General features: G+C 39.5%; 1 protein-coding gene across 1 annotated transcript in view; it reads left to right on the forward strand.

Moving 5' to 3' along the window:
• Positions 1 to 1012: 1012 nt before the first annotated feature.
• The window catches only part of LOC308659059 (sodium/hydrogen exchanger 9-like), a gene marked incomplete at its 5' end in the record, with an annotated part of 115094 nt that continues 92137 nt past the window's right edge, over positions 1013 to 23969 (forward strand). Inside the window, 5 exons of the mRNA XM_081312055.1 lie at positions 1013 to 1020; positions 3092 to 3207; positions 4254 to 4266; positions 6417 to 6555; positions 10090 to 10195. Of these exons, the coding sequence (XP_081168181.1) occupies positions 1013 to 1020; positions 3092 to 3207; positions 4254 to 4266; positions 6417 to 6555; positions 10090 to 10195 (382 nt within the window). The remainder of the gene's footprint in view (positions 1021 to 3091; positions 3208 to 4253; positions 4267 to 6416; positions 6556 to 10089; positions 10196 to 23969) is intronic.

Here is a 23969-nt window from a genome sequence, read left to right on the forward strand (position 1 = left end):
TCTGATTCCTAAAATTTTCTCGCTTGTAAAAAGGAATAATTACAACATGTAACTCAGAGGATTATGAGGATAAAATGATGTCTGTTGTATATTATATCATGAGTATAAAATGTCTACTGTGTTCATAATGATGCTTATAATGTACATTGTTTTTATTATGGCTATTATTTTAAGAGAACTGGGGAAATGCAATGAAACTAACAAGAAGAGGGTCACATTTAATCCCACTTATGTAACTGCAATCATCATTAATAATGGATTACGTGTTTCTAGTTTTTTTTGTTTCATAAATGAATACCTAAGTATAGTCAAATATATAAAGTTGAATTATTTTTTATTAATTTAAAAATAATTGACTTTGCCGTGACCAATAATATTCTTACAAATAGTTTTAGTAGTTGCATATTTAGTCCCATCATGTGTATATTCTGCAATTTGTCTTGAATTGTTTACTACAATAAATATTTGTGATCTGTTAATAATCCGATTATACACATTTTGGTATCTATTTGATTAATTTATTAATATGAATCCACGGGAAACCAATAAGTTATTGAATATTTAAAATATTAGCATTTTAAGATATAGAAGCCCTATAATTTTAGTTTACAGCAATAGTGTATGAGGTTTCTGGCTTCCTTGTTGCTAAGCCTACGTACCATGAATACATATATTTTTATATTCTCCAATTTAATGGCTTCTACACAATATGGAGCAATCATTTTAATTTGAGCCTTGGATTTTTAACCTGTAAAATTAACTAATAGATACAGAATTTCAGAAATATAGTCACAGATCATAAAGTTGACATTGATTCCAGAGCCTGTTAATGCTCCATATTTTTTTTATAATTTTTAGTTGTAGTTGGACACAATACTTTTATTTTATTTATTTACTTTTATGTGGTGCTGAGGATGGAACCCAGCATCTCACACATGCTAGGTGAGCACTCTTCTGCTGAGCCACAGCTCTACTGCTTCATATTTGAAATGAGTTCAAATGAGAACGGATCATGGTGAGGTTGGGCTGACCCCACAAGAAGCTGAAGTGTGAAACGAGGAGCCCTTCTGTGGCAATGTCATGACTGTCTGGAATGTCCGAGTGTCATTCAGACTGGCAGATTTCAATCCAGGGAGTGACTTGGAGAGCAAATGGAATTTGAACTTCTCTGATTTTTATGATTTTCCATCCTGTTAACTGCGTGTTCCCATGCATCTTTATTCTGTTAACTAATATATCTTAAGCACTTAGAAGAGGGCCTGCCACTTACTAGGGGTTCAACAATAAATATCTATTGAACAAATAAATCAGCTGGACGAAACTCCCCTGGGCCTGTCAGGAGATGGCACGCTTGGCACCCCTCACGTGGCCTGCCGGGTCAAGCACAGACGACCTGCCAAGAACAAGGCCCCTTGAACTGGCGTCTTCACCACGCCACAGTTATGTCCTGCGGGCACATTTGCTCACAGATGCTTACCACCTGCAGCCTGATTGAGATTCCGTGTCCTGTGCTGGACACCACACTCTGCAGTGTGGGGTCTCCATCTCTAGCCCACCATAGATGGGCTCACTAGCGCCCTCAAAGGGTAGTATTATTTCTGATTCTTTGGCAGACTTCATTCCTGCCCAGGACAATACCTTAGGGGGTGGTTGGACTATAGTTTAGGACGTCAGGTATCATGCTAAATAGAGACCCACTCTTCTAGGCAATACAATGTGGAGGTTAAACCTGACCAGGCTGGGCGCCAGACCTCAATTCAAATCTGGGATTCACAGTTTACTGTGTCACTCACATGAGTCACTTAATCACTGTGTTCACTGTTCTTTTATGTAAATGAAAATAGTAATACCCGCATGCCTTGTGGGATCAAAGTGTGAATTGAATAAATTAAGACAATGCAAAGTAGAAACTGTAAATAAATGCTAAGTGCTATTTTGATCATTGCTAGTAATAATAATGACATCATTGAGAACTTACTATGTGCCCAACACCATGTGTTTATTATTTCATTAATTGTTTAAAAGCTCTGTGCACATTATCATATGACTAAAGATATTAAAGATTCAAAAGTTTTAGTAAGAACATAATATCCTATAGTCAGTGTGTGCTACTGCCTGTATTTAGATGTAATTGTGTCTGAAATAGATGAATATATTTCTCTTACAATTTGAAATATCTGTATTATTGTTGAAAGTAAAATTTCTCATATCTGATCTTTAACCAAAACCTCCAACCTCAGAACCATTTTTTTAAATTAACTTTTAAGTGAATGTATTTAAACATCACTCTGTTGGTTTGATGGTCTGTAGTTTCTAAGCTCTTACAGACCTTAGATTATACTGCAGTTCAGTTCACCAATCTCTGTCTTTTCTCTACTAGGTTTTAGCAAAACCAATCAGCCAAATAAATAAATAATATAAAGACTACAGGTTGCCAGAGGATGATGCAAACAGAGGATTTGCATTTCATACATAGGAAACTGAGGATAGAATCTTCAAAACCAGAGCAACATTTCTTGTAAAACCAAATGAGTGACCATGTCAGCATTTGCATTGCTCGACGACATTGCACCTGCTCTGACCTAACAGGGCTTCTCTATGAGGGCGGAAGTGCCCTGACACCCGGAGTGATGGAGATTTGTCTATTGTAAAGTGGCTGGGTGGCTCTGCCCTGCCAGTGGCCAATATCTTTCTCCTGAGATCACAGATTTGAAATTCGAACCCTCTGCAGACAGACACCCCCAACAGACCAAACAAGGAAAACTGAAAAGCAATCCATTTACAGATGTCAAGTCAGCCACTCTACTTGTAGGCATGATTTGCAGTGCCACGTTTGACAGATTATTTTTAAATCCTTGAGATTTATCTTGTTTCTATTGAAATAAACCATAAAATGCCCTGTTACCTTTTGCTGGGTGAATGAATGGTGATATTTGGTTCAGAGATTGTAGTGAACTGAGAGCCAGTGGCCATGAACGGGCAGGATGGAGTGGTTGTGCAGAATGCTTGTTCAGGAGGAATGTTTGCAGTGATAACTGGTTTACACAGAACTCCACTCAATATTTAAAGATCTTATTTTTCTCTTTTACAGGTTAATTGTGTATGGTTTTGTCAAGGCGATGATATATGCCGGCCAGCTGAAAAATGGAGACTTTCATTTCACTGACTGTTTATTTTTTGGTTCAATGTTATCTGCTACAGATCCAGGTAACTGCTCAAATAATATATTTCCTTCTTTTTAAGAGGCAAACGTTTAAATTGAATGCTTCTCCAAAGGCCATTACCTAAGTCTTCCTAATAATAATTCCTTATTTCTCATCACTTGCAATTGATATATCTGTTAGTGATTTAAAAAAAAAAAAAACAACAGAAGAAATTAGTGAATGTTCAGCTAGCTCTCAAGAAATTGGTCAGAACGTAATTTGAGTCATGGGTAAGTTTTTATAGACATTATAATTTATTTCTATAGAACTTTCAGCCATTTTAAGAAAGTCCTTAATTTTCCTTGATATTTCTTCTTTCAATAATCTACGTTGACAGTCAGTGCTACTCAGCTACCCCAATATGGGTTCATGTGGGTTCCTAAAATGATGACATTTTTAAAGGAAGAAATAAGAGACTGACTTTGTGAACATGGTTGCTGTGTGACCCTAATTTCTCTTTTCCTCAGTCTATTTTATAAAAAGGAAAAAGGAAGAAAGGAGGGAGGGAGGGTTTGCTATACTGGCCCTATTCATCGCTCAGAAATGTTATAGAATTGAACCAAATTAAATGTAGGCGTAAGATGACTAAGCATTATATCCCTGCGTGGGTTCCTATGTGTTCCGAGCACGGAGTCAAGGGCTCAAGATGGCGCCTCCCACACCCCCTTCGCCATAGGCCTGGGTATACACTTCGGGCTCCAGCCCTGATCACGCAGCTACAGCTAGAATGTGCCCCGAACTCACCTTCCTCCCTGCTTTTCTTCACTTTCTTCCCACTGCCTGGAAGACCCTCTCCCCATCACTGTGTGTCCACTTGAAACCTTGCTCAAATAACTACCTCCTTTATGTTAAAACAGTGCCCCTTTCCTCTTCTGTCCCATTACATTTTGTGTATCTCTCTCAGCCTCACACTCAGCACTGGGACTAGAGCCATATGTGTCGGTGTCTTAGGCTTTTCTGCCTGGTTGCGACTTGCATGTACCAAGTGTTAATAAAATGTTGAATAGAATTCTGCTCCCCTTCTCTGTGTGCCTCCTTGTCTGCCCCCAGCTCTCTGTACCTAGTACATCACCTAGAACATAGCAGAAACCCAGTGAGCCTGTCCTGGGGAGCCAGGCGTGGCAAATTCAATGGATCATCTGCATAGCCCAGGGGAGTTAAGCCTTCTCCTTCAGTTAAGTCAAAAATCATGGGAAGGATATACAATTGGACACACAGAGGCTGTACCCTGTTGGATGGCCTTCCCAAGCACAGACTCCAAATCAGTGGGGTTATGGAGATGAGTTTAGGGAACACTCTGGGGAATTTTTTTTTCAAATTACTTATCCTACATTCATTAAGAAGAAATATATCTATCACATCAAACTTATGATAGCATACATATTCTTTAATAAAATCTCTTACTTTTGAATGTAAATGAGTTGATTTAAAGTAAAACATTAGATAAATAATGGTACAGAATATGGCCAAATGATGTGATGGTGGTATGTTCCAGAAGCTGCCAGACAGAGAAAACCCTTCTAGGGGTGTGGAGATGGCTTTATCCTTTCAGTGGCTCAGATCTACTGGAAGCAGCCCTGGGAATTTCAGTTATTTACAAAGCTACATTACCATGCAAAAACCTTTGTTTGAAAGGAAGAAAGAAGTGTAGCAGTTTCCTTGTCCATTGTTTCTTCCCCAGAATGAGGAAATCTGCTGAAAGTCAAGGCCAACACTTCAGACTTCACAGCCTTGGGCACCAGGTTTCCTGATGGCCAAGGGAGGGTTACACCTTTCCCCAAGACTGGCAAATACAGAGGCCCCAAATATGGGTTTGCTTTTCCTTGTTTTCCTGCAAAGCATAACACTTTACAAAAAAGAAAATCATTTCAAAGGCAATCCTTTTCTCGCATATATTTCAGAGCTCCATTCAAGATCCACATTCATCTTCCTTATCCAATTACAGGATCAAAGCAGAAGTGTTTGGCCTACTTTGGGGGTTTAAAGACATCAAGGGGGAAACTAAGAACATTTAAAACTACCTTCTTTATGCCATGTATCTTCCAGAAGGAGAAATGGAATCTGTTCCCCCTGCACTGTCTTAACTAGTCTCTAGATGGAAAAAGTCAGGTCAGAGAGTTAACACGTTCTAATTGTCTGAGCACAGAAGATCCAGTTACAGCTCTATAAATCCCAGTTTCATCTTAGTCATTGGATCTAGTGTATTTTCTCTCCATACTGCCATAGTCTTTTCCAGAATCCACTGCCAAATTCTTGATTTTTCCCGATTAGTTTTAAATACCCCATGTTAAAAGAAAAATTGCAATAAATAAATAAATAAATAAATATTACTTCTTTTGTCTCCCTGAAGTTGCCAGTTCCCATGCATCTTTTCATTTTAATGCTATAATATGGAGTTCACATATCCCCAAAGAAGGCCCACCTCTTTATTCATATTAACACTCTAGGGTTTGAGCTCTTGGTTTTTTTTTTTTTTTTTTAAAAAGTACAATATTCTCAAAAATATTTAAGTGAACAGACTGCTTATTGGTGGATTGATTTTTCTCTATGGAAATAAATCTGTTGGCAGCCACCAGAATTGGGGTATAAAAGATGACCTTGGGCAGCTGCTGCCATTTGTTATGGTGGGAAGATGAGGGTTTTGTCTCTCCCTGGGGGTTAATATTGTGATGTTCTGAATGCCACCAGGGCTCTGTTTCTGAAGGGTTATGCTGGAGAGAGGAAGGCTTTGTGGTTTATGACAAGATCACCGCAGAATATTTTGTGCACGCCATGATTTGTATCACCCATTTGTGCACAGGCCATAAAAGTGCACTTTTTATCAGGAACATTTGTGAATATATAACAGCACTGAAGACATATGGCCACTAAATAATTCACAGTTATCTATCTTCTCAGCAGATTCCATATACACCTACCATGTTTTAATGCCTAGTTTGCTCAGAAACAATATTCTTTATGACCCTACCAATATAAAAATGTTTATTGACTGGCAGAAATATATGGATACCATGGGATTGGGCTGTAAGGTAAGAGAAAGCTTTCTGTTTTCTCTACCTCTTTTTCCTCTTCATCCTTTCCCCCTCAACCCTTCCAAGCAGCACCCAAATTATAGGACAGAGTGTCTCTCCCAAAGGGGGTGGGGACTGTTGAACTACTTATCTGGGCCATAAGATGGAAGTCACTGACTAGCCTTTCCTCTTGTCTTTTCAGTTCTATATCCATTTACAGTCCCAAGGAGAATCCAAATGCATTTGACACCGCCGCGTTCTTCCAGTCTGTGGGGAATTTCCTGGGGATCTTCGCTGGCTCATTCGCAATGGGGTCTGCATATGCTGTTGTCACAGCACTGATATCCTTTATCTGTCTGTGGAAAGCTGGGGTCTTCTGAGAGCACCCAGTATCCGTGGAATGTTTCTGAGGATGAACAACCTCCAGGCCAGTAAATGGTTCAAGTTGGATAAAGCCCTGCTAAGTCCATCTTAGTTCTGAGTGATCGCCCCAGGAGGCACAGATTGGCACCCATGGCAGAGGGGGCCAGGATCTTTCTTGTCCAGGGTCAATACTAGTACTCTTGATCATGTCTGATCTTAGACTATCAACAGCCTTTTAAAAAATGCAATGTAGGGAAAGTAGTGGGCAGAGAACATCAGGATTGGCTATCCTAGGGTCGAGAGGAAGAACTGAAGGTCCAGCATCATGAACATAGGATGAACTGGGGGTGATAACCTGGCTGGGCTCTGCCTCCTTTTCATGCTTGTGACCATCACTAGCCTACAGGATAAGCCAAGCCAGATATCATTACGGATTTAAAAAGTATCCATAACTACTTCATCGAAGGGAACCTGCAAACAATGCAGAAATGACATATTTGCCATATCTGGGACACTGTGTCCTTGGATCCTTTCTTTGATGTTAGGGAGTAGGGAGGATGGGTAGAGTTCCTGAAGGATCCTGGGTGGGGTGGGAGTGTCCTTGTTCTAGTATGCTCTTCACCCAGAATAGCTGGATGGGGCAAAAGTGAGTCAGAGTTGGGGAAGAAAGCCAGAGGATCAATGTCAACTCTGAAGACTTGAGGCCAGGGAGAAGACACAAAAAGACAAAAAATGATGGCCAAAAATCCCAGAGGAAAGAGAAGAAAGGAATGTGGCCACAAGGGATCAGAGCCCAAGGTAAGAAATGCAAACTGTTGGAGTCTTTTTCCATGAGGACTGGCCCTGAGATTCACTGAACAGCTGCTAAAAGGCTCTGTTCTAATGAGGGTATCTACAAAGAGTCAAGATGAATAAAATATGGTCTCTGCCCACAATTAATGGCAAGCTTGGGAAGACAAGCTCCACACTGAGAACTGGATAGAAAGTGCCAAAGCTGTATGCAAGCTATTGGGACTGTAAAAATTCAGAGAAAGACGACTGTGTCTGGAATAGTCCAAGAGACTCTTGGCCAACTGTTCCAAAAAATAATTTGAAAAGTGGTATTTTTATGCAGAGAGGGACCTGGGCTTGGCCTTGAAGATAGGTAGGATGGAAGCCAGGGCTATGCAGTAAGTACCCCAGGAAGGGAAGACCAGTATTTGCCCTGGTGGAGGTGGGACTGACTGGGGCTGCACATGGCAGATGAGCCTTAGAGGACCAGAGGGCTCCAGCTGAAGAGAAATGGACAATAAGTTCATACAAGTGGGATGGAGGCTGCTATGGAATACCTTAGGATGTTCTTTAAGAGGCTGAGTCTCGCTCTGTGGTCCACAACTAGCTGCTGAAGGTTTCTGCTCAAAAGAGGGACTCTCTTGTTTTTAACAAGAGAGAATCTGGTCCAGGGCATGGGTCAAAGGAAAGGGATTCGAACCAAGGGAAAACCATAGTGAACTGTGGAGAAGCATCAGAATGGAACCCAGTGTTTAAAAAGGAGAATCTCTGGGACCTATGACAGGTTGTTCACAAGAGATGAAGAAGGGGAGACTCAAAGTCTACACCAAAGCTCAGTCCTGGAACCCCTGGAGAACGGCACCTCCCCTGAGAGAAATCAAGTAAGTCAGAACTGGTTTCCAACAGCAAAAGTGATCCTACCCAGTGCTGTAGTGTGTTGGGCCCTCTACTACTTGTTCACAATGAAGTTCCATCCTTAACTAACCTGCACACCACCATATCAACAGTGCTTATATTTATTGGGTACCAACAGCTTAGAAAGGATAAGCTATGGGCCAAAGCCCTGTCATCAATAAGTGAGCCCAGAGTGAAAATGCATACTCCCAAACCACTTCTTCCTGTTGCGTCTTAATCACTAGCTGGAGTTGCCCTGAAGGTCATGTGTGGTTTAGAACAGAGCAATAATAATGGTGACAGGAACACTTAGGCAATGTCTGGCCATGCACCACCTCATTTGGATCAACCTTGTAGGACAGGTTATTATCATCCTCACTTTGCACACGAGGAAACTGAGGCATGAGGAGGTCAAGGAGCTCACGATGGGTCATGCACCAGTAACAATGAACATGACACTAATAATATCATCTAATGTTCATTGAGAGATGTACCATGTGCCAGAAGTTGCCCTGAGCATCTTGCATGGATTATCTCAGATTTTGCAAGGATGCCCAAAGGCAGGTGCTGTTATTATCTCAAGTTTACAGCTGAAGGAGTACAATTTAGGTTTACAACTTGGCTAAGGCTTCACAGCTAGGACTTGCAAGGCCAACAGGCCTGAGGGAGGCAGGTGCACTGCTGTCCCTCCACCTGCATCCCCTGATCTCCCTTCCTGACTGAGGCAGAGTGTCCTCAGCTTGTAGCTCCAGGCTCTGCACCTGGGGGTTAACTCAGAACCCAGCTACTTTCTAGAGGAGGTTAAGTAAAAATAAGGCCCTGTAGCCCTTTGAGATCCTGTTACTTAAGCCTGGACTGAGCCTCCTCTCTCTCTCTCTATATATATATATATATATATAATTTATTTATGAATACATTTATATTTACTTATTTCTTTTTTTAAGAGCATCCTCTTTAAGACAAATCACAAGAGGAATTCTGAGGAATTCCTCTAGAAACAAAGGCTTCCCTCCTCCAAGCCACAAAAGGGGTTTTGAAAGGGGCCTAAGGGCAGCCCTTTTTCACTCCATAGAGTTGCTTTGGGGGTCTTGCTAGTTCTATTTTCAGCAAAGATTTTTTTTTTAAAAAATTATATCGCTAACAGAAAAAAAAAGAATATCACTTTTGTTGCAGGGTGCTTTTCTGAGTTTTTAACATGTACTAATTGGTATAACTGCCAATGAGGTAGACTGTAGTATTACCTCCACTTTTTGAAAGGACATCAGAAGCCCAGAGGGGTCAAGAAATGTGGATATGGTGAATACAAACCCATGTGGAGTCAGTTTCCGAGCCCACTGAGGTCATCCTGCCTCCTGGCACTCTGTGCTTTCTAAACCATTCAAAACATTCTTAGCAACTTCACCTCATGCCACTCTCCACACTGTGGGAACGGGCACTGTCTTTATTGCCAGCCCACACAGGACAGTGGAAGGCCAGGCTGCTCCCTGGGGATCTCCTTCTAGCCATACTCTCCTGGGCTCCTGGGTACCTGCCACAGCTCTCCTAAGGGCACACCCCACGCATGGCCTGAGGCCAACTTCCAGAGGTTTTGCACCCACAATTTGCTGGGTTTATACTCTTCCTAGACACCTCCGCTGTCTGAACACAGGTTTGAATTATTTTCATGGGCATGTTCAGCCCCCCAGCAAAGCATGGAATTCGCTCTGGTCTTCGAGAAGGGCCCACTGAGATTGGCACTGAAAATCAGTCATTCTCTCTGAAATACCATTACCATATCAGCTTTTCTCAGCCAGTACAGTGATGTAGCTGTCAAACCAGTTGGCGTTTCCCTTAACACATTTTATCACTTGACCAAATTTACCAAACTGTGTGAGTTCCCAATGCTGGAAACAGGCCTGTTTTTCCTCCTGTCCTGGAGTGCCTTCCTGTCCGCCGAGGCTGCCGGCCTAACAGGTCAGTACTTCATGCCGCACAGGGAGCTGTGTGTGTGTGTGTGTGTGTGTGTGTGTGTGTGTGTGTGTGTGTATGCACGTGTCTAGGTGTGTACTCCTCCCTGACCCAGCAGGAAATGAAATGAAGTCTCTCTCAAGGAGTGAATGTAAATGATTTGTTCAGAATCAGCCTCTGCTTGGTACCCTTGGGAGAAATCATAATAATAATCCATCCATTTTATACATAATAGCTTCATAGATTGTCTCCAAAATGCTCTTCTCTCCTTGCTGGATGGGAGAGGGTGTTGAGATGACTGATTTATAGGGGTTATGGATGACTTTACAAATGGAAGTCTGCACTTAGTGGGAAAGGGTACACACATAATTGTTCCATAGAGAAAGACCTTGACTTTCCACCTGCCGTCAGCACAGGATCCAGTGTAGACAGCCTCCCCGGGAATGGCCATCTCCCACACACCAGTGTTTGTGATCTCTGCCTGTGCGCTTGGCAAGTCAGAAAACACAGATTCAATGTGGCAGCTTTGCACTTGTATGTCTCTTAGCACAGAAAGTCCATGTAGGGAGTCCTCTGAGGTGGGGCAGCTGATAGAGGGGCAGTCCCAAGGCCCGAGGGCCATGGATCCTGTGATCTGGCTTCCACAATTAGGTCGCCTTTCTGTGACTGTGAGGGTTTACGCTTGAGTAGCTGCAATGATTGGGTGCTTTTCCATGTAGAAGAATCACTGAGGCTCCGAGCAAATGTCAGAGCTATTTCTCTCCTAAAGGCTGATTCCCTGCTTCTCCCAGGTTTCAAACCTGAATCCCTTGCTGCTGCCTTCTGCATCTTAACTGACAGTCACATGGTGAGAATCTCTGCTAAAGTATTAACCAATAACGAGACATGCTTCGCTGGGTACTTGCATTTTAGTAGGTGATGCTTTAAGTCTAAATAACAAATAACAATAAAAATTGACCTAAATTGAAGATGGACCATGAGCCAGGCTCTGGCTGGCTGCCTTTAACTGACGATCTCATTAATTTACAGAAAGACTCAAAATAAGACACTATCCCCATTTTACTCAGTCAACATTGAGTGGTAAACTAGGGTTTAAATTTAGGAAATGGAAGTCCAGATTCTGGACTCTTGAATACCAAGCATCACTACTTTGATGGAAGCTCACCTGTGGATTATTATGCAGACCTCCAAGAGTGGGAAGATAGAGTCCTGGGAGCCTGACTGGTGTTCTTGCTTCTGGCTGGTTTGGGTGCTCTTGTGAATGCTGTGGCAAATTGTTTTAGCAGTGACAGCCTTCTTCTCTCATCAACTGACCCAACTTACTGCAGAGCCTCAACAGTGCTAATGCTAGAACAGAAAGCTGCCTCCCAATTCCAATGATCAAGATTCTGCCCCTATTAGGCCCTTGTACCCAAATTATTTTTAGTGCAAATTCTACTGTGTTAGTACATTGCCATGTTATTATGCATCTCAGAAAAAAACAACAACACTAAAAGAATAATCACATCCCTTAAAATGAAATAACATAGATAAACTATTGATATCATTGTCAAACTTGAGGGCCTGTCCCCATATTCTGTGCCCTCTTTAGTACTTGTTGTAAAATGATCTAAGTAAAGTTGACAATAAGAATTAAACATTGTACCTTCCTGAAAGGTAAAGAAGTATGTTTAACCCACTGAATGTCTTTTAGTCTGCTGTTGAAGTTTAATGAATGCACATTCTCTCTCTCTCTCTCTCTCTCTCTCTCTCTCTCTCTCTCTCTCTCTCTCTCACACACACACACACACTATTGCCTAAAAGTCATACAGTGCATTTCTGTGTGTGAAAATGATCTATCTCAAAATCACATAACATGAGCCATGCATATCATGGGACCATTTAGTTGAGGATAAATACGGAAGTGTTCTGAGAGAGTTTTTCTGCAAGATAGGGCAGCTGTTTGTTTCCATAACTTGGCAATAAACATGATTCTGAGCTTTATGGAAGATAAAGTCAAAAAGGAAACATGAGGAGATATATAGGAATAAAACAGCATTATAAAAGGAAATCATACTTATTTATAAAAATAGCAATTTTTTTCCAGTACTAAAATTTTGGGAGAATTTGTCACATGCAACCTTATGTAAGGAACTTTGAACATCAGAATGGAAAAATGTATTTAATGCTACTTTTAGAGAAGATGGAGATTCATTCTTCCTGTGGTCATTTCTCATATTGACCTTCAAGGAAATCTGAGGCTGGTGGTATCAAGTATAATCCTTCGAGTTCCTCCCAATGTAATGATAAAATCTTTTAGTTCTAGTCCATAGGTAAACTAATGTGATGCAAAGTTAAAATCTGGGGGAAAAATTTTAATGCTCAATAAATGAATATATAATATGGAATGCAGTGAATTAAAATGGAATGGGCTGTTAGTTTATGAGTTATTACGTACCAGGCAGAAGTCACGGGCCTCGCTTACATGGTCAGGGCTCACTAAAAGCACTTTACTCCTAGAGAGGTTGGCAGTGTGCATGGTACAGAATCCTCTAGCCCTGACCCTCCAAAGTGGGTCTTCAAGGACATCCACCAAGTGAACAGGACTCTAGGCCTGCCACCCTTGCTTCACACATTCTATAGCTTCTGTGAGTTGGGTTTTCACATAAGATTTCATGTGAAAAAGGGATTTCTGCTGCCTTAAGGAAAGCATACCTGTTTTAAAGTGTAAAAGTGGTTTTTTTTCATGTTTTCTTACTCCTATGTTAATATGTGTTTGTTGTGAAAATTTTAGAAAATGTAGATTCATGAAAGGACATAAAATTAGAATCACTTATATTCTTATTTCCTATCAATAATTATTACTAATACTTGTCTGTGTCTATTTAGTTAGAAATATATGTACATATATACATATATATGTTTATGTGTTAACATGCATTTACATACACACTCAGATATAGACATACTTATTTGCAAAAAAACCCCCAAACTTTCTGTATATATATATATATATATATATATATATATGTATGTGTGTGTGTGTGTGTGTATAGAAATAAAATTACATATGCATGTGTATATAATATATATATATATATATATATATATATATATGTAATTATATTCCTGTACTTATTAAGTAATTTGCTCATTTTACAGGACCATTTATGGTAGAAGTTTTTCATGATATTAAGTAGTATATCAACTCTCCATAATTTATTTTACATGATTATTTGCAGTCTTTACTATTATTATTGTAATGATAATCCCTACAGCTAGGTGTATTAATTTTTATTGACATAACCACATAAGAATAAAAGTTCTGAGTTAATACAAAGACTAGAATTTTAAAGTTTTGGAGAGGTTTATCTAAATTGTCCTCTGGAAATTTCTTGTCCCTGTCTACCCTACCAACAGTGTGGAAGAGGTTTTATTCACCCATGCCTTCTCCAACCTAAGACTTAGTAACCATGGCTAACCACGTTCCATTTCATTTTGGTTGACATTACATTTTTGCTGAAGAAAATAATTTTAATGCAGAATAATTGAAAGCATTCCCTCTAAAAACTGGAAGAAGACAGAGGTGCCTCTGTCACCATTTCTATTTACCATAGTTCTTGAAACACTAGCCAGAGCATAAATTGTATTCATCTGTACTTTGTTTTCCTAGCTAGCAACTTAAAAATAAAGCTAAATAGTCCTGAGGAGAAGAGCACAGTAAAGAGGGGCATGGTGGTCAGGTGTGAGGCTGGGCTGCTTGGCACCCCATCTTACTCTCCCTGGGAATCATACCCTGATGTCTCTTAGGGAACAAACCTTAACCAGATGTCCCACCCTCCTGTGCTAAAGAGAACGAGGACTCTGAAGCTATGTCAATCAGGCACCCTTTCCTTGGAATGTGAAATCTAGCAGGGAGATGCGAGGAGGATGTAAAGCTCTCCACATCTGTTCTTTCCAGCAGCGGAGCCCTACTGAACCCTCCTCTTGATTCTTGCCACCAGGTCCCCAGAACTGCCAAGAGGGAGCTCTCAGGCTCCTTCCACTGATCCCTTTCTGGTTTCAGCAGGTGGAGTCCATTTTTATTGCTTACAAAGAAACTGAAATGGTACAAGTAAAATAATAAACCAGAAGCTATTTTAACCAAAGAAACTGCATAACTTGGGGACCCTTAGAAAGGAAGTGAGGTTCAAAGGCAGTACAGTCTCCAGGCTGGGATCCTTGGGACCATCTTGTGCCAGGTGCACACTTAGCAACAAACAAAAGGAATCAAGCTTTTAAAGACAGATTGCATGGGGTTCATTATGCTGCCATTATGGCTGCCATTTCAGCTTCTTATCATGAGCACTTCATTACCACATCTCCTGCATTCACTTCCAGTTGCTACTAATTTGATGATGATCATTTGATTTATTTTGATCATCTTTTACTTCAAGAGCCACATTTGCAGCCACCTCCTCTCGGTCTCTTGCAAATTGCACCTGCAAATGTTCAATAGCCACATGGAAGAACTTGGTTTTGTGGAAACAAGTGGCTTTTAGACATGCAAATGAGGGTTGGTATTTCTATTACCCAGAAGTCTGATTTTCTGCTCTTGGAAATATACAAGTGAGGTTTGAATTTTTTTTTTTTTACTTGGGAAGACAGGACAGAATATAAAATACAAGAAAGAGGTCTTTCTAAGAGATTGTGCATGTGGAAATGGACTTCAGGGTCTCTACAAGCAGGAAAACCTAGGAAGAAAGAATATATGTGAATATGTCTGCCCTACTTAAAAAAAAAAATCAGCCATGGAGGTATGTGTCTGGTTTCTGGCTCTTCTGACTTGCCCAGGGACTGGAATAAGTCATTTTATTAATTGGTATCTCATTTTCTTCACTACTAAAGTAAAAGGATTTTACTATTTTCTAATGGAAGGACACTGTGCCCATACAGAATGTGGCTTTTAAGTAAATACATGACCCTCAGCTCTCCTCTCCATCACGTACCCACACTCCTGCTTCGCCGATTTCTGATTTTCTTATCCAGAGGCCTATTTGCTAAAAGTCATTAGGTTACTGAGCCATTATTTTAAATTGAATATTGAAAATAATTCAGCAGTATTATGTACAGCATAATCTCTAATAGAATTGAATCCTGTCATAGAAGCTGCTTTTCAGTTTATAAAGATAACCAAAAAGCACAGCTGGACAGGTTGTTAGAAAATTCATTTTTATAATCTGTTTCCCAGCTGAGACTTTGGGGGTCAGGTTTCTTTTTTTTTCCCAAGAAACAGACTTTCAGGGCCTGTCATTAAACACCCGAAGAGTATGATTTCTAATGGCAACACTGACACCACGTCTAATGACTTCCCTGCTTCCAGGCAGTGCTAGAATAACAGCAGCTTCCATTTTTAGCTTCCTGGGGCCTATTTTATGTTCACCAGAGGCAAAGGAGGGGGAGGGGGCCATTGGCTTGGCTTATTCTCTCATACACAAAGTTAAACAATGCAACCCACTATTTACCGAGCTTAGAATGACCTCCATCTAAGAAAATAAATGTTTAAAAATATGAAGAAGAAGAAGAAGAAAAAAGTCCTGATTACTAAGTAATGGTGTTCAGTGAATCTAGAGAGTAGAAGACTGAAAAAATTTTATAAATGTAGAAATGTAAAAATAAGTTACACTGGTCCATTCACTAGGGAGTCAGACAGGATGTCTGAAATACGCACATCACACACACGTGTGGAGTTCAATATGAAGGGTGAGATCAGTGGAGTCCCTTCACCTGGGCATATTCCCCTTGCGCTGCTGGCACAAGGACCCCCTCCTACTGTCATGGTAAGGAACAGCTGACACTTGGCAGCTCGGGTCTGCTTACCTGTTCATCAGCTCAGTCGGTGGAAGGCTTCCGTGGAGTAAGCAGTCAGGAGAAGGGGGACTTGGGAACATTTTTCTCTTTTATAATAAACAAGAAGGAAAGATTTCTAAATGAAATGACCATGACCAGACACCCTGTGTCTCCACTTGACCTGTAGCAAGAAACTGGTTCTTCACATCTCACCTCCATCGACTCTCAGATGGGCAAAAATTGGTTTGGAACTCTTAAAGAAGGCTTTTAGCTCCGAGGGGGATGTGTTCCATTTGACTGTTCCCTGATGCATCAAATGTCTGGGTGGAAACAATATTCCTGGAGCTCAGTAAATACATCTCCAGGAGAGGATTCGGCTTGGATCTTATCTCAAAAACAGCTTCTAAGTATGTATCATTAGGCAGCATTTCTTAGCTTAAAACTTCCCCTGCTTTTGTATTGCAAGGACCATGTGATTGCAACTTAACCAACACCTCACCAACAAATGAGGAGCCCTGTGAGTGTCTGCGGAGACAAAAATAAAACCTGGAGGCTCAAAATAATAGGCATTCAAGCTGTGGAGATAGGCACCCAAAATTCTCAAGGGGATTAGTTATCCAGCACAGGGAACCACCGTTGAGCATGCTGGGATGTCATCTCCACAAACACAGTGTACCACTCCTCCTATTGACAACTCCTTAACTCACACCTGCTCTTTCTTGAACCAAATTGCTCTTCATTTCAATATGCAAACAACCTGCATATGCAAGGAAAGTAGTGGACAAATTTACGCCTGCTCTCATCACTATAAATATGTTTAGTCTTGATTTAACATCTCCTCCAGGTGCCAGGAGGCGTTAAGAATAAAGAGGAGATTCATCTTTCTCAAGAACCCATCTATAAGCATGTAGAAAATTATGAAAAGATGACACAAATAACCTTTATATAAGTGAAGGAGAAAACAAAGTCAGAAATAATTCCTAGCTCCCCATACCCATTACATCAATGATTCCTTCACCAAAATGGGGGTGGCAAGTGAATGCATAGAGGCAAGAGTTCATTGACGGGGGTGTGTGTGGGGGGATCCTATGCAAGTGTGGATTGTCCACCTGGCAATTGGATATGCACATCTGGGATGAGATTGCTAGTTAGAAATTTAGGCAACACTGGTACGAATGTGTTAGCTGGTTCCAAAGAAATGGAAAGGCAAGGAGGCTAATCCTGATGGATATCAAAATTGGAGGTGAAATGCCAGGGACCTAAGCAAAAAAGATTTTTCTTCTTCTCTAGACCTCAAGTTTATTTGTATAAATACTCACTACTACCTTAGGAAGAATTACCTAGGGAATTTGTTGCTGTTGTTTTGTCGTTAGATGGAGATTAATAAACCTTGCAGCATAGACATGAAGTTAACAATTAAGTGAATGTGTGTGCTCAGCACTGAAGAAACCAGAAATAAGACCCTGGTTTCCTATTGTTTCCTATATTGATGTTCTTATATTCCACAGACTCATGTCTAATCTGCCAACTATGGAGTTGCCAAACATGGCCCACTAGACAGTAATTGTGCTCTTTGGAAACTTGGATTCTTTCATATTCCCTGAAGGAGTTATCCATTTTGTTAAATCTTTGACTTCTCAGTTCCAGGTTCACTTTCAGTGGTGGTAGGAAACCTGTCAGAAATGTCTCTTTTTACTAGATCAAGAATAAATAAAAGTGTGGCGTGGAAAAATAACCCATCAACCTTAAAACCCCTCTGAGTACTATCTGAGAGCAAGACACAGTTTTTCTTTCTTACTCTCTTTCTGTGTTCTGATGATATAATCAATATTTCCTGTCCAAAATTGCAATATTCTCCAGTCTTAGAAACCCCTCAAGTCTGCATTTAATGTCAAAGAAAATCATGCTCCATGTGACAGACATTTATTTTTCTGCTTCTGAATCTGAAGGCTTCATCAACTTTTAATGAGAAAAGAACTGTGGGTTCTTATCAGCAGCAGAGACCCCAGGTGAGAATAGTCTTTGAATAGAGCATTTGCATAGAAGAAGAAAATGGCCCTGCCACTAATCAATCCATATAGATACCTACTTGAATATGAGGATCCAAGTCAAATCTCTCCCCATTCTCTTTTTAAAACAAATAACATTTCTTGTAATAGAGATTAATTCCATTGACAAGCCTGCAGATGATCACCCGGTGGTGATTCCTGGGCACTGTTATGGGTTGGGGAAGTGGGAAAAGGAAGTTTGTGGACTTTCCCTTGAGGCAAACTGGTCAAGAGGGAGACCCAGGGTAGGCAAGATGACAGAAAGTCAGTGTGAATCTATGCAGTCTCATGCAATTCTTTCATCTGTTTATACAGATCTTGATGCAGTGTAAAAATGAAACCACTAGTATCATAGACATTTAAAATTAGAAGGTGCTTAGAAGTTATCTACCACAGCGTTCGCCAGAGTTTCTTGACACTAACTGGGAAAAAAATAAAATAGTTTTATCATGCACCATAAGCGTATATATTTATTTTTATTTATTAACCATAAGCATAATTATATTGGAATATGCAAAAGTACTGATTAAAATTGTGAAGTTCTCATATTTTCTTTTTTTTTTTCCTTTTTCAGGTATTTTTTCTTTTTTATTTTTTTTAAATATTTTTAATTTTTTTTAATTTTTTTATTGTTGGTTGTTCAAAACATTACATAGTTCTTGACATATCATATTTCACATTATGATTCAAGTGGGTTATGAACTCCCATTTTTACCCCGTATACAGATTGCAGAATCACATCAGTTACACTTCCATTGATTTACATATTGCCATACTAGTGTCTGTTGTATTCTGCTGCCTTTCTATCCTCTACTATCCCCCCTCCCCTCCCCTCCCGTCTTCTCTCTCTACCCCCTCTACTGTAATTCATTTCTCCCCCTTGTATTATTTTTCCCTTTCCCCTCACTTCCTCTTGTATGTAATTTTGTATAACCATGAGGGTCTCCTTCCATTTCCATGCAATTTCCCTTCCCTCTCACTTTCCCTCCTACCTCTCATCCCTGTTTAATGTTAATCTTCTTCTCATGCTCTTCGTCCCTACTCTGTTCTTAGTTACTCTCCTTATATCAAAGAAGACATTTGGCATTTGTTTTTTAGGGATTGGCTGGCTTCACTTAGCATAATCTGCTCTAATGCCATCCATTTCCCTCCAAATTCTATGATTTTGTCACTTTTTAATGCAGAGTAATACTCCATTGTGTATAGATGCCACATTTTTCTATCCATTCATCTATTGAAGGGCATCTAGGTTAGTTCCACAGTCTTGCTATTGTGAATTGTGCTGCTATGAACATTGATGTAGCAGTGTCCCTGTAGCATGCTCTTTTTAGGTCTTTAGGGAATAGACCAAGAAGGGGAATAGCTGGGTCAAATGGTGGTTCCATTCCTAGCTTTCCAAGAAATCTCCATACTGCTTTCCAAATTGGCTGCACCAATTTGCAGTCCCACCAACAATGTACAAGTGTACCCTTTTCCCCACATCCTCGCCAGCACTTGTTGTTGTTTGACTTCCTAATGGCTGCCAATCTTACTGGAGTGAGATGGTATCTTAGGGTGGTTTTGATTTGCATTTCTCTGACTGCTAGCGATTCTGAGCATTTTTTCATGTGCTTGTTGATTGATTATATGTCCTCCTCTGAGAATTGTCTGTTCAGGTCCTTGGCCCATCTGTTGATTGGGTTATTTGTTATCTTATTGTCTAATTTTTTGAGTTCTTTGTATACTCTGATATTAGGGCTCTATCTGAAGTGTGAGGAGTAAAGATTTGTTCCCAGGACGTAGGCTCCCTATTTACCTCTCTTATTGTTTCTTTTGCTGAGAAAAAACTTTTTAGTTTGAGTAAGTCCCATTTGTTTATTCTAGTTATTAACTCTTGTGCTATGGGTGTCCTATTGAGGAATTTGGGGCCCGACCCCACAGTATGTAGATCGTAGCCAACTTTTTCTTCTATCAGACGCAGAGTCTCTGATTTTATATCAAGCTCCTTGATCCATTTTGAGTTAACTTTTGTGCATGGCAAGAGAAAGGGATTCAGTTTCATCTTGATGCATATGGATTTCCAGTTTTCCCAGCACCATTTGTTGAAGATGCTATCCTTCCTCCATTGCATGCTTTTAGCCTCTTTATCAAATATAAGATAGTTGTAGTTTTGTGGATTGGTTTCTGTGTCCTCTATTCTGTACCATTGGTCCACCCACCTGTTTTGGTACCAGTACCATGCTGTTTTTGTTACTATTGCTCTGTAGTATAGTTTGAAGTCTGGTATTGCTATACCGCCTGATTCACACTTCCTGCTTAGCATTGTTTTTGCTATTCTGGGTCTTTTGTTTTTCCATATGAATTTCATGATTGCTTTATCTATTTCTACAAGAAATGCCGTTGGGATTTTGATTGGCATTGCATTAAACCTATAGAGACCTTTTGGTAATATTGCCATTTTGATGATGTTAGTTCTGCCTATCCATGAACAGGGTATATTTTTCCATCTTCTAAGATCTTCTTCTATTTCTCTCTTTAGGGTTCTGTAGTTTTCATTGTATAAGTCTTTCACCTCTTTTGTTAGGTTGATTCCCAAGTATTTTATTTTTTGGGGGGATATTGTGAATGGAGTGTTTTTCCTCATTTCCATTTCAGAGGATTTGTCGCTGATATACAGGAATGCCTTTGATTTATGCGTGTTGATTTTATATCCTGCCACTTTGCTAAATTCATTTATTAGCTCTAATAGTTTCTTTGTAGACCCTTTTGGGTCTGCTAGGTATAGAATTGTCATCTGCAAATAGTGATAATTTAAGTTCTTCTTTTCCTATTTTTATGCCTTTAATTTCTTTTGTCTGTCTAATTGCTGTGGCCAGTGATTCAAGGCTATGTTGAACAGAAGTGGTGAGAGAGGGCAACCCTGTCTTGTTCCAGATTTTAGAGGGAATGCCTTCAATTTTTCTCCATTCAGAATGATGCTGGCCTGTGGCTTATCATAGATTGCTTTTACAATGTTGAGGTATGATCCTGTTATCCCTAATTTTTCTAGAGTTTTGAACCTAAAGGGATGCTGTACTTTGTCGAATGCTTTTTCTGCATCTATCGAGATAATCATATGGTTCTTATTTTTAAGTCTATTGATGTGGTGAATAACATTTATTGATTTCCGTATATTGAACCATCCTTGCATCCCAGGGATGAATCCTACTTGATCATGGTGTATAATTTTTTTTGATATATTTTTTAATCCGATTCGCCAGAATTTTATTGAGGATTTTTGCATCTAGGTTCATTAGAAATATTGGTCTGTAGTTTTCTTTCTTTGAAGTGTCTTTGTTTGGTTTAGGCATCAGGGTGATGTTGGCCTCGTAGAATGAATTTGGAAGTTCTCCCTCTTTTTCTATTTCCTGAAATAGCTTGAAAAGTATTGGTATTAGTTCCTCTTTAAAGGTTTTGTAAAACTCTGCTGTATACCCATCCGGTCCTGGGCTTTTCTTAGTTGGTAGTCTTTTGATGGTTTCTTCTATTTCCTCAATTGTTATTGGTCTGTTTAGGTTGTCTATATCCTCCTGACTCAATCTGGGCAGATCATATGACTTAAGAAATTTATCTATGCCTTCACTATCTTCTATTTTATTGGAGTATAAGGATTCAAAATAATTTCTGATTATCTTCTGTATTTCTGAAGTGTCTGTTGTGATATTGCCTTTTTCATCCCATATGCTAGTAATTTGAGTTCTCTCTCTTCTTCTCTTCGTTAGCATGGCTAAGGGTCTGTCGATTTTATTTATTTTTTCAAAGAATCAACTTTTAGTTTTGTCAATTTTTTCAATTATTTCTTTTGTTTCGACTTCATTAATTTCAGCTCTGATTTTAATTATTTCTTGCCTTCTACTTCTTTTGCTGTTGTTTTGCTCTTCTTTTTTTTAGGATTTTGAGATGAAGTATGAGATCATTTATTTGTTGGTTTTTTCTTTTTTTAAGGAATGAACTCCAAGCAATGAATTTTCCTCTTAGAACTGCTTTCAATGTGTCCCATAGATTCCGATATGTTGTGTCTGTGTTTTCATTTAACTCTAAGAATTTTTTAATTTCCTCCTTGATGTCTTCTAAAACCCATTGATCATTCAGTAACCTATTGTTCATTCTCCAAGTGATGCATGATTTTTCCTTCCTTCTTTTATCATTGATTTTCAGTTTCATTCCATTATGATCAGATAAGATGCATGGTATTATCTCTACTCCTTTATCTTGTCTAAGAGTTGCCCTGTGACATAATATATGATCTATTTTTGAGAAGGATCCATGTGCTGCTGAGAAAAAAGTGTAACTGCTCGATGTTGGGTGGTATATTCTATATATGTCAATTAAGTCTAGGTTATTAATTGTGTTATTGAGTTCTATAGTTTCCTTATTTAACTTTTGTTTGGAAGATCTGTCCAGTGGTGAGAGAGGTGTGTTGAAGTCTCCCATAATTATTGTATGGTGGTCTATTAGACTCTTGAACTTGAGAAGAGTTTGCTTGATGAACATAGCTGCACCATTGTTTGGGGCATATATATTTATGATTGTTATGTCTTGTTGGTGTATGGTTTCCTTTGGCAGTATGTAGTGTCCCTCTTTATCCCTTTTGATTAACTTTGGCTTGAAATCTATTTTATTAGATATGAGTATGGACACTCCTGCTTGTTTCCGCAGTCCATATGAGTGATATGATTTTTCCCAACCTTTCACCTTCAGTCTATGTATATCTTTTCCTATCAAATGTGTCTCCTGTAGGCAGCATATTGTTGGGTCTTGTTTTATGATCCATTCAACTAGCCTGTGTCTCTTCATTGGTGAGTTTAAGCCATTAACATTTAGGGTTATTATTGAGATATGGTTTGTTCTTCCAGCCATATTTGTTTATTAATGTTACTAAACCTGATTTGTTTTCCTCTTTAATTACTCTCCCCCCTTTACTGTCCTACCTCCCACTGTTGGTTTTCATTGTTATTTTCCATTTCCTCTTCCTGTAATGTTTTGCCAAGGATTTTTTGAAGAGATGGTTTTCTAACTGCAAATTCTTTTAACTTTTGTTGATCGTGGAAGGTTTTCATTTCATCATCCATCCTGAAGCTTAATTTCGCCGGATACACAATTCTTGGTTGGAACCCATTTTCTTTCAGTGTTTGAAATATGTTATTCCAGGATCTTCTAGCTTTCAGAGTCTGTGTTGAAAGATCAGCTGTTATCCTGATTGGTTTACCCCTAAATGTAATCTGCTTCCTTTCTCTTGTAGCTTTTAAAATTCTCTCCTTATTCTGTATGCTGGGCATCTTCATTATAATGTGTCTAGGTGTGGATCTCTTATGATTTTGCACATTCGGCGTCCTGTAGGCTTCTAGGATTTGGGATTCTGTCTTATTCTTCAAGTCTGGGAAGTTTTCTCGTATTATTTCATTGAATAGCTGCTCATTCCTTTGGTTTGGACCTCTATACCTTCCTGTATCCCGGTGACTCTTAAGTTTGGTCTCTTTATGTTGTCCCATATTTCTTGAATGTTCTGCTCATGGTTCCTTAACAGTCTTGCTGAGTTGTCTATATTCTTTTCAAGTTGAAATACTTTGTCTTCATTGTCTGATGTTCTATCTTCTAAGTGTTCTACTCTGCTGGTAGTATTCTCAATTGAGTTTTTAAGTTGGTTTATTGCTTCCTGCATTTCTAGGATTTCTGTTTGTTTGTTTTTTATTACCTCTATCTCCCTGTATAGTTGATCTTTTGCTTCTTGGATTTGTTTATGTAATTCATTGTCAAAGTGATCTTTCATTGTCTGATTTTGCTGTCTAATGTCTTCCTTGAGACTCCAGATCATCTGAAGCGTGTATATCCTGCATTATTTATCTGACATTCCATCTGCTGTAGCTATTACCTCTTCTAAAGTTGAGTTGACCTGCATTGCTTGT

Source organism: Spermophilus citellus (assembly GCF_964194105.1).
Source record: "Spermophilus citellus genome assembly, chromosome: 10".
Classification (NCBI taxonomy): domain Eukaryota; kingdom Metazoa; phylum Chordata; class Mammalia; order Rodentia; family Sciuridae; genus Spermophilus; species Spermophilus citellus.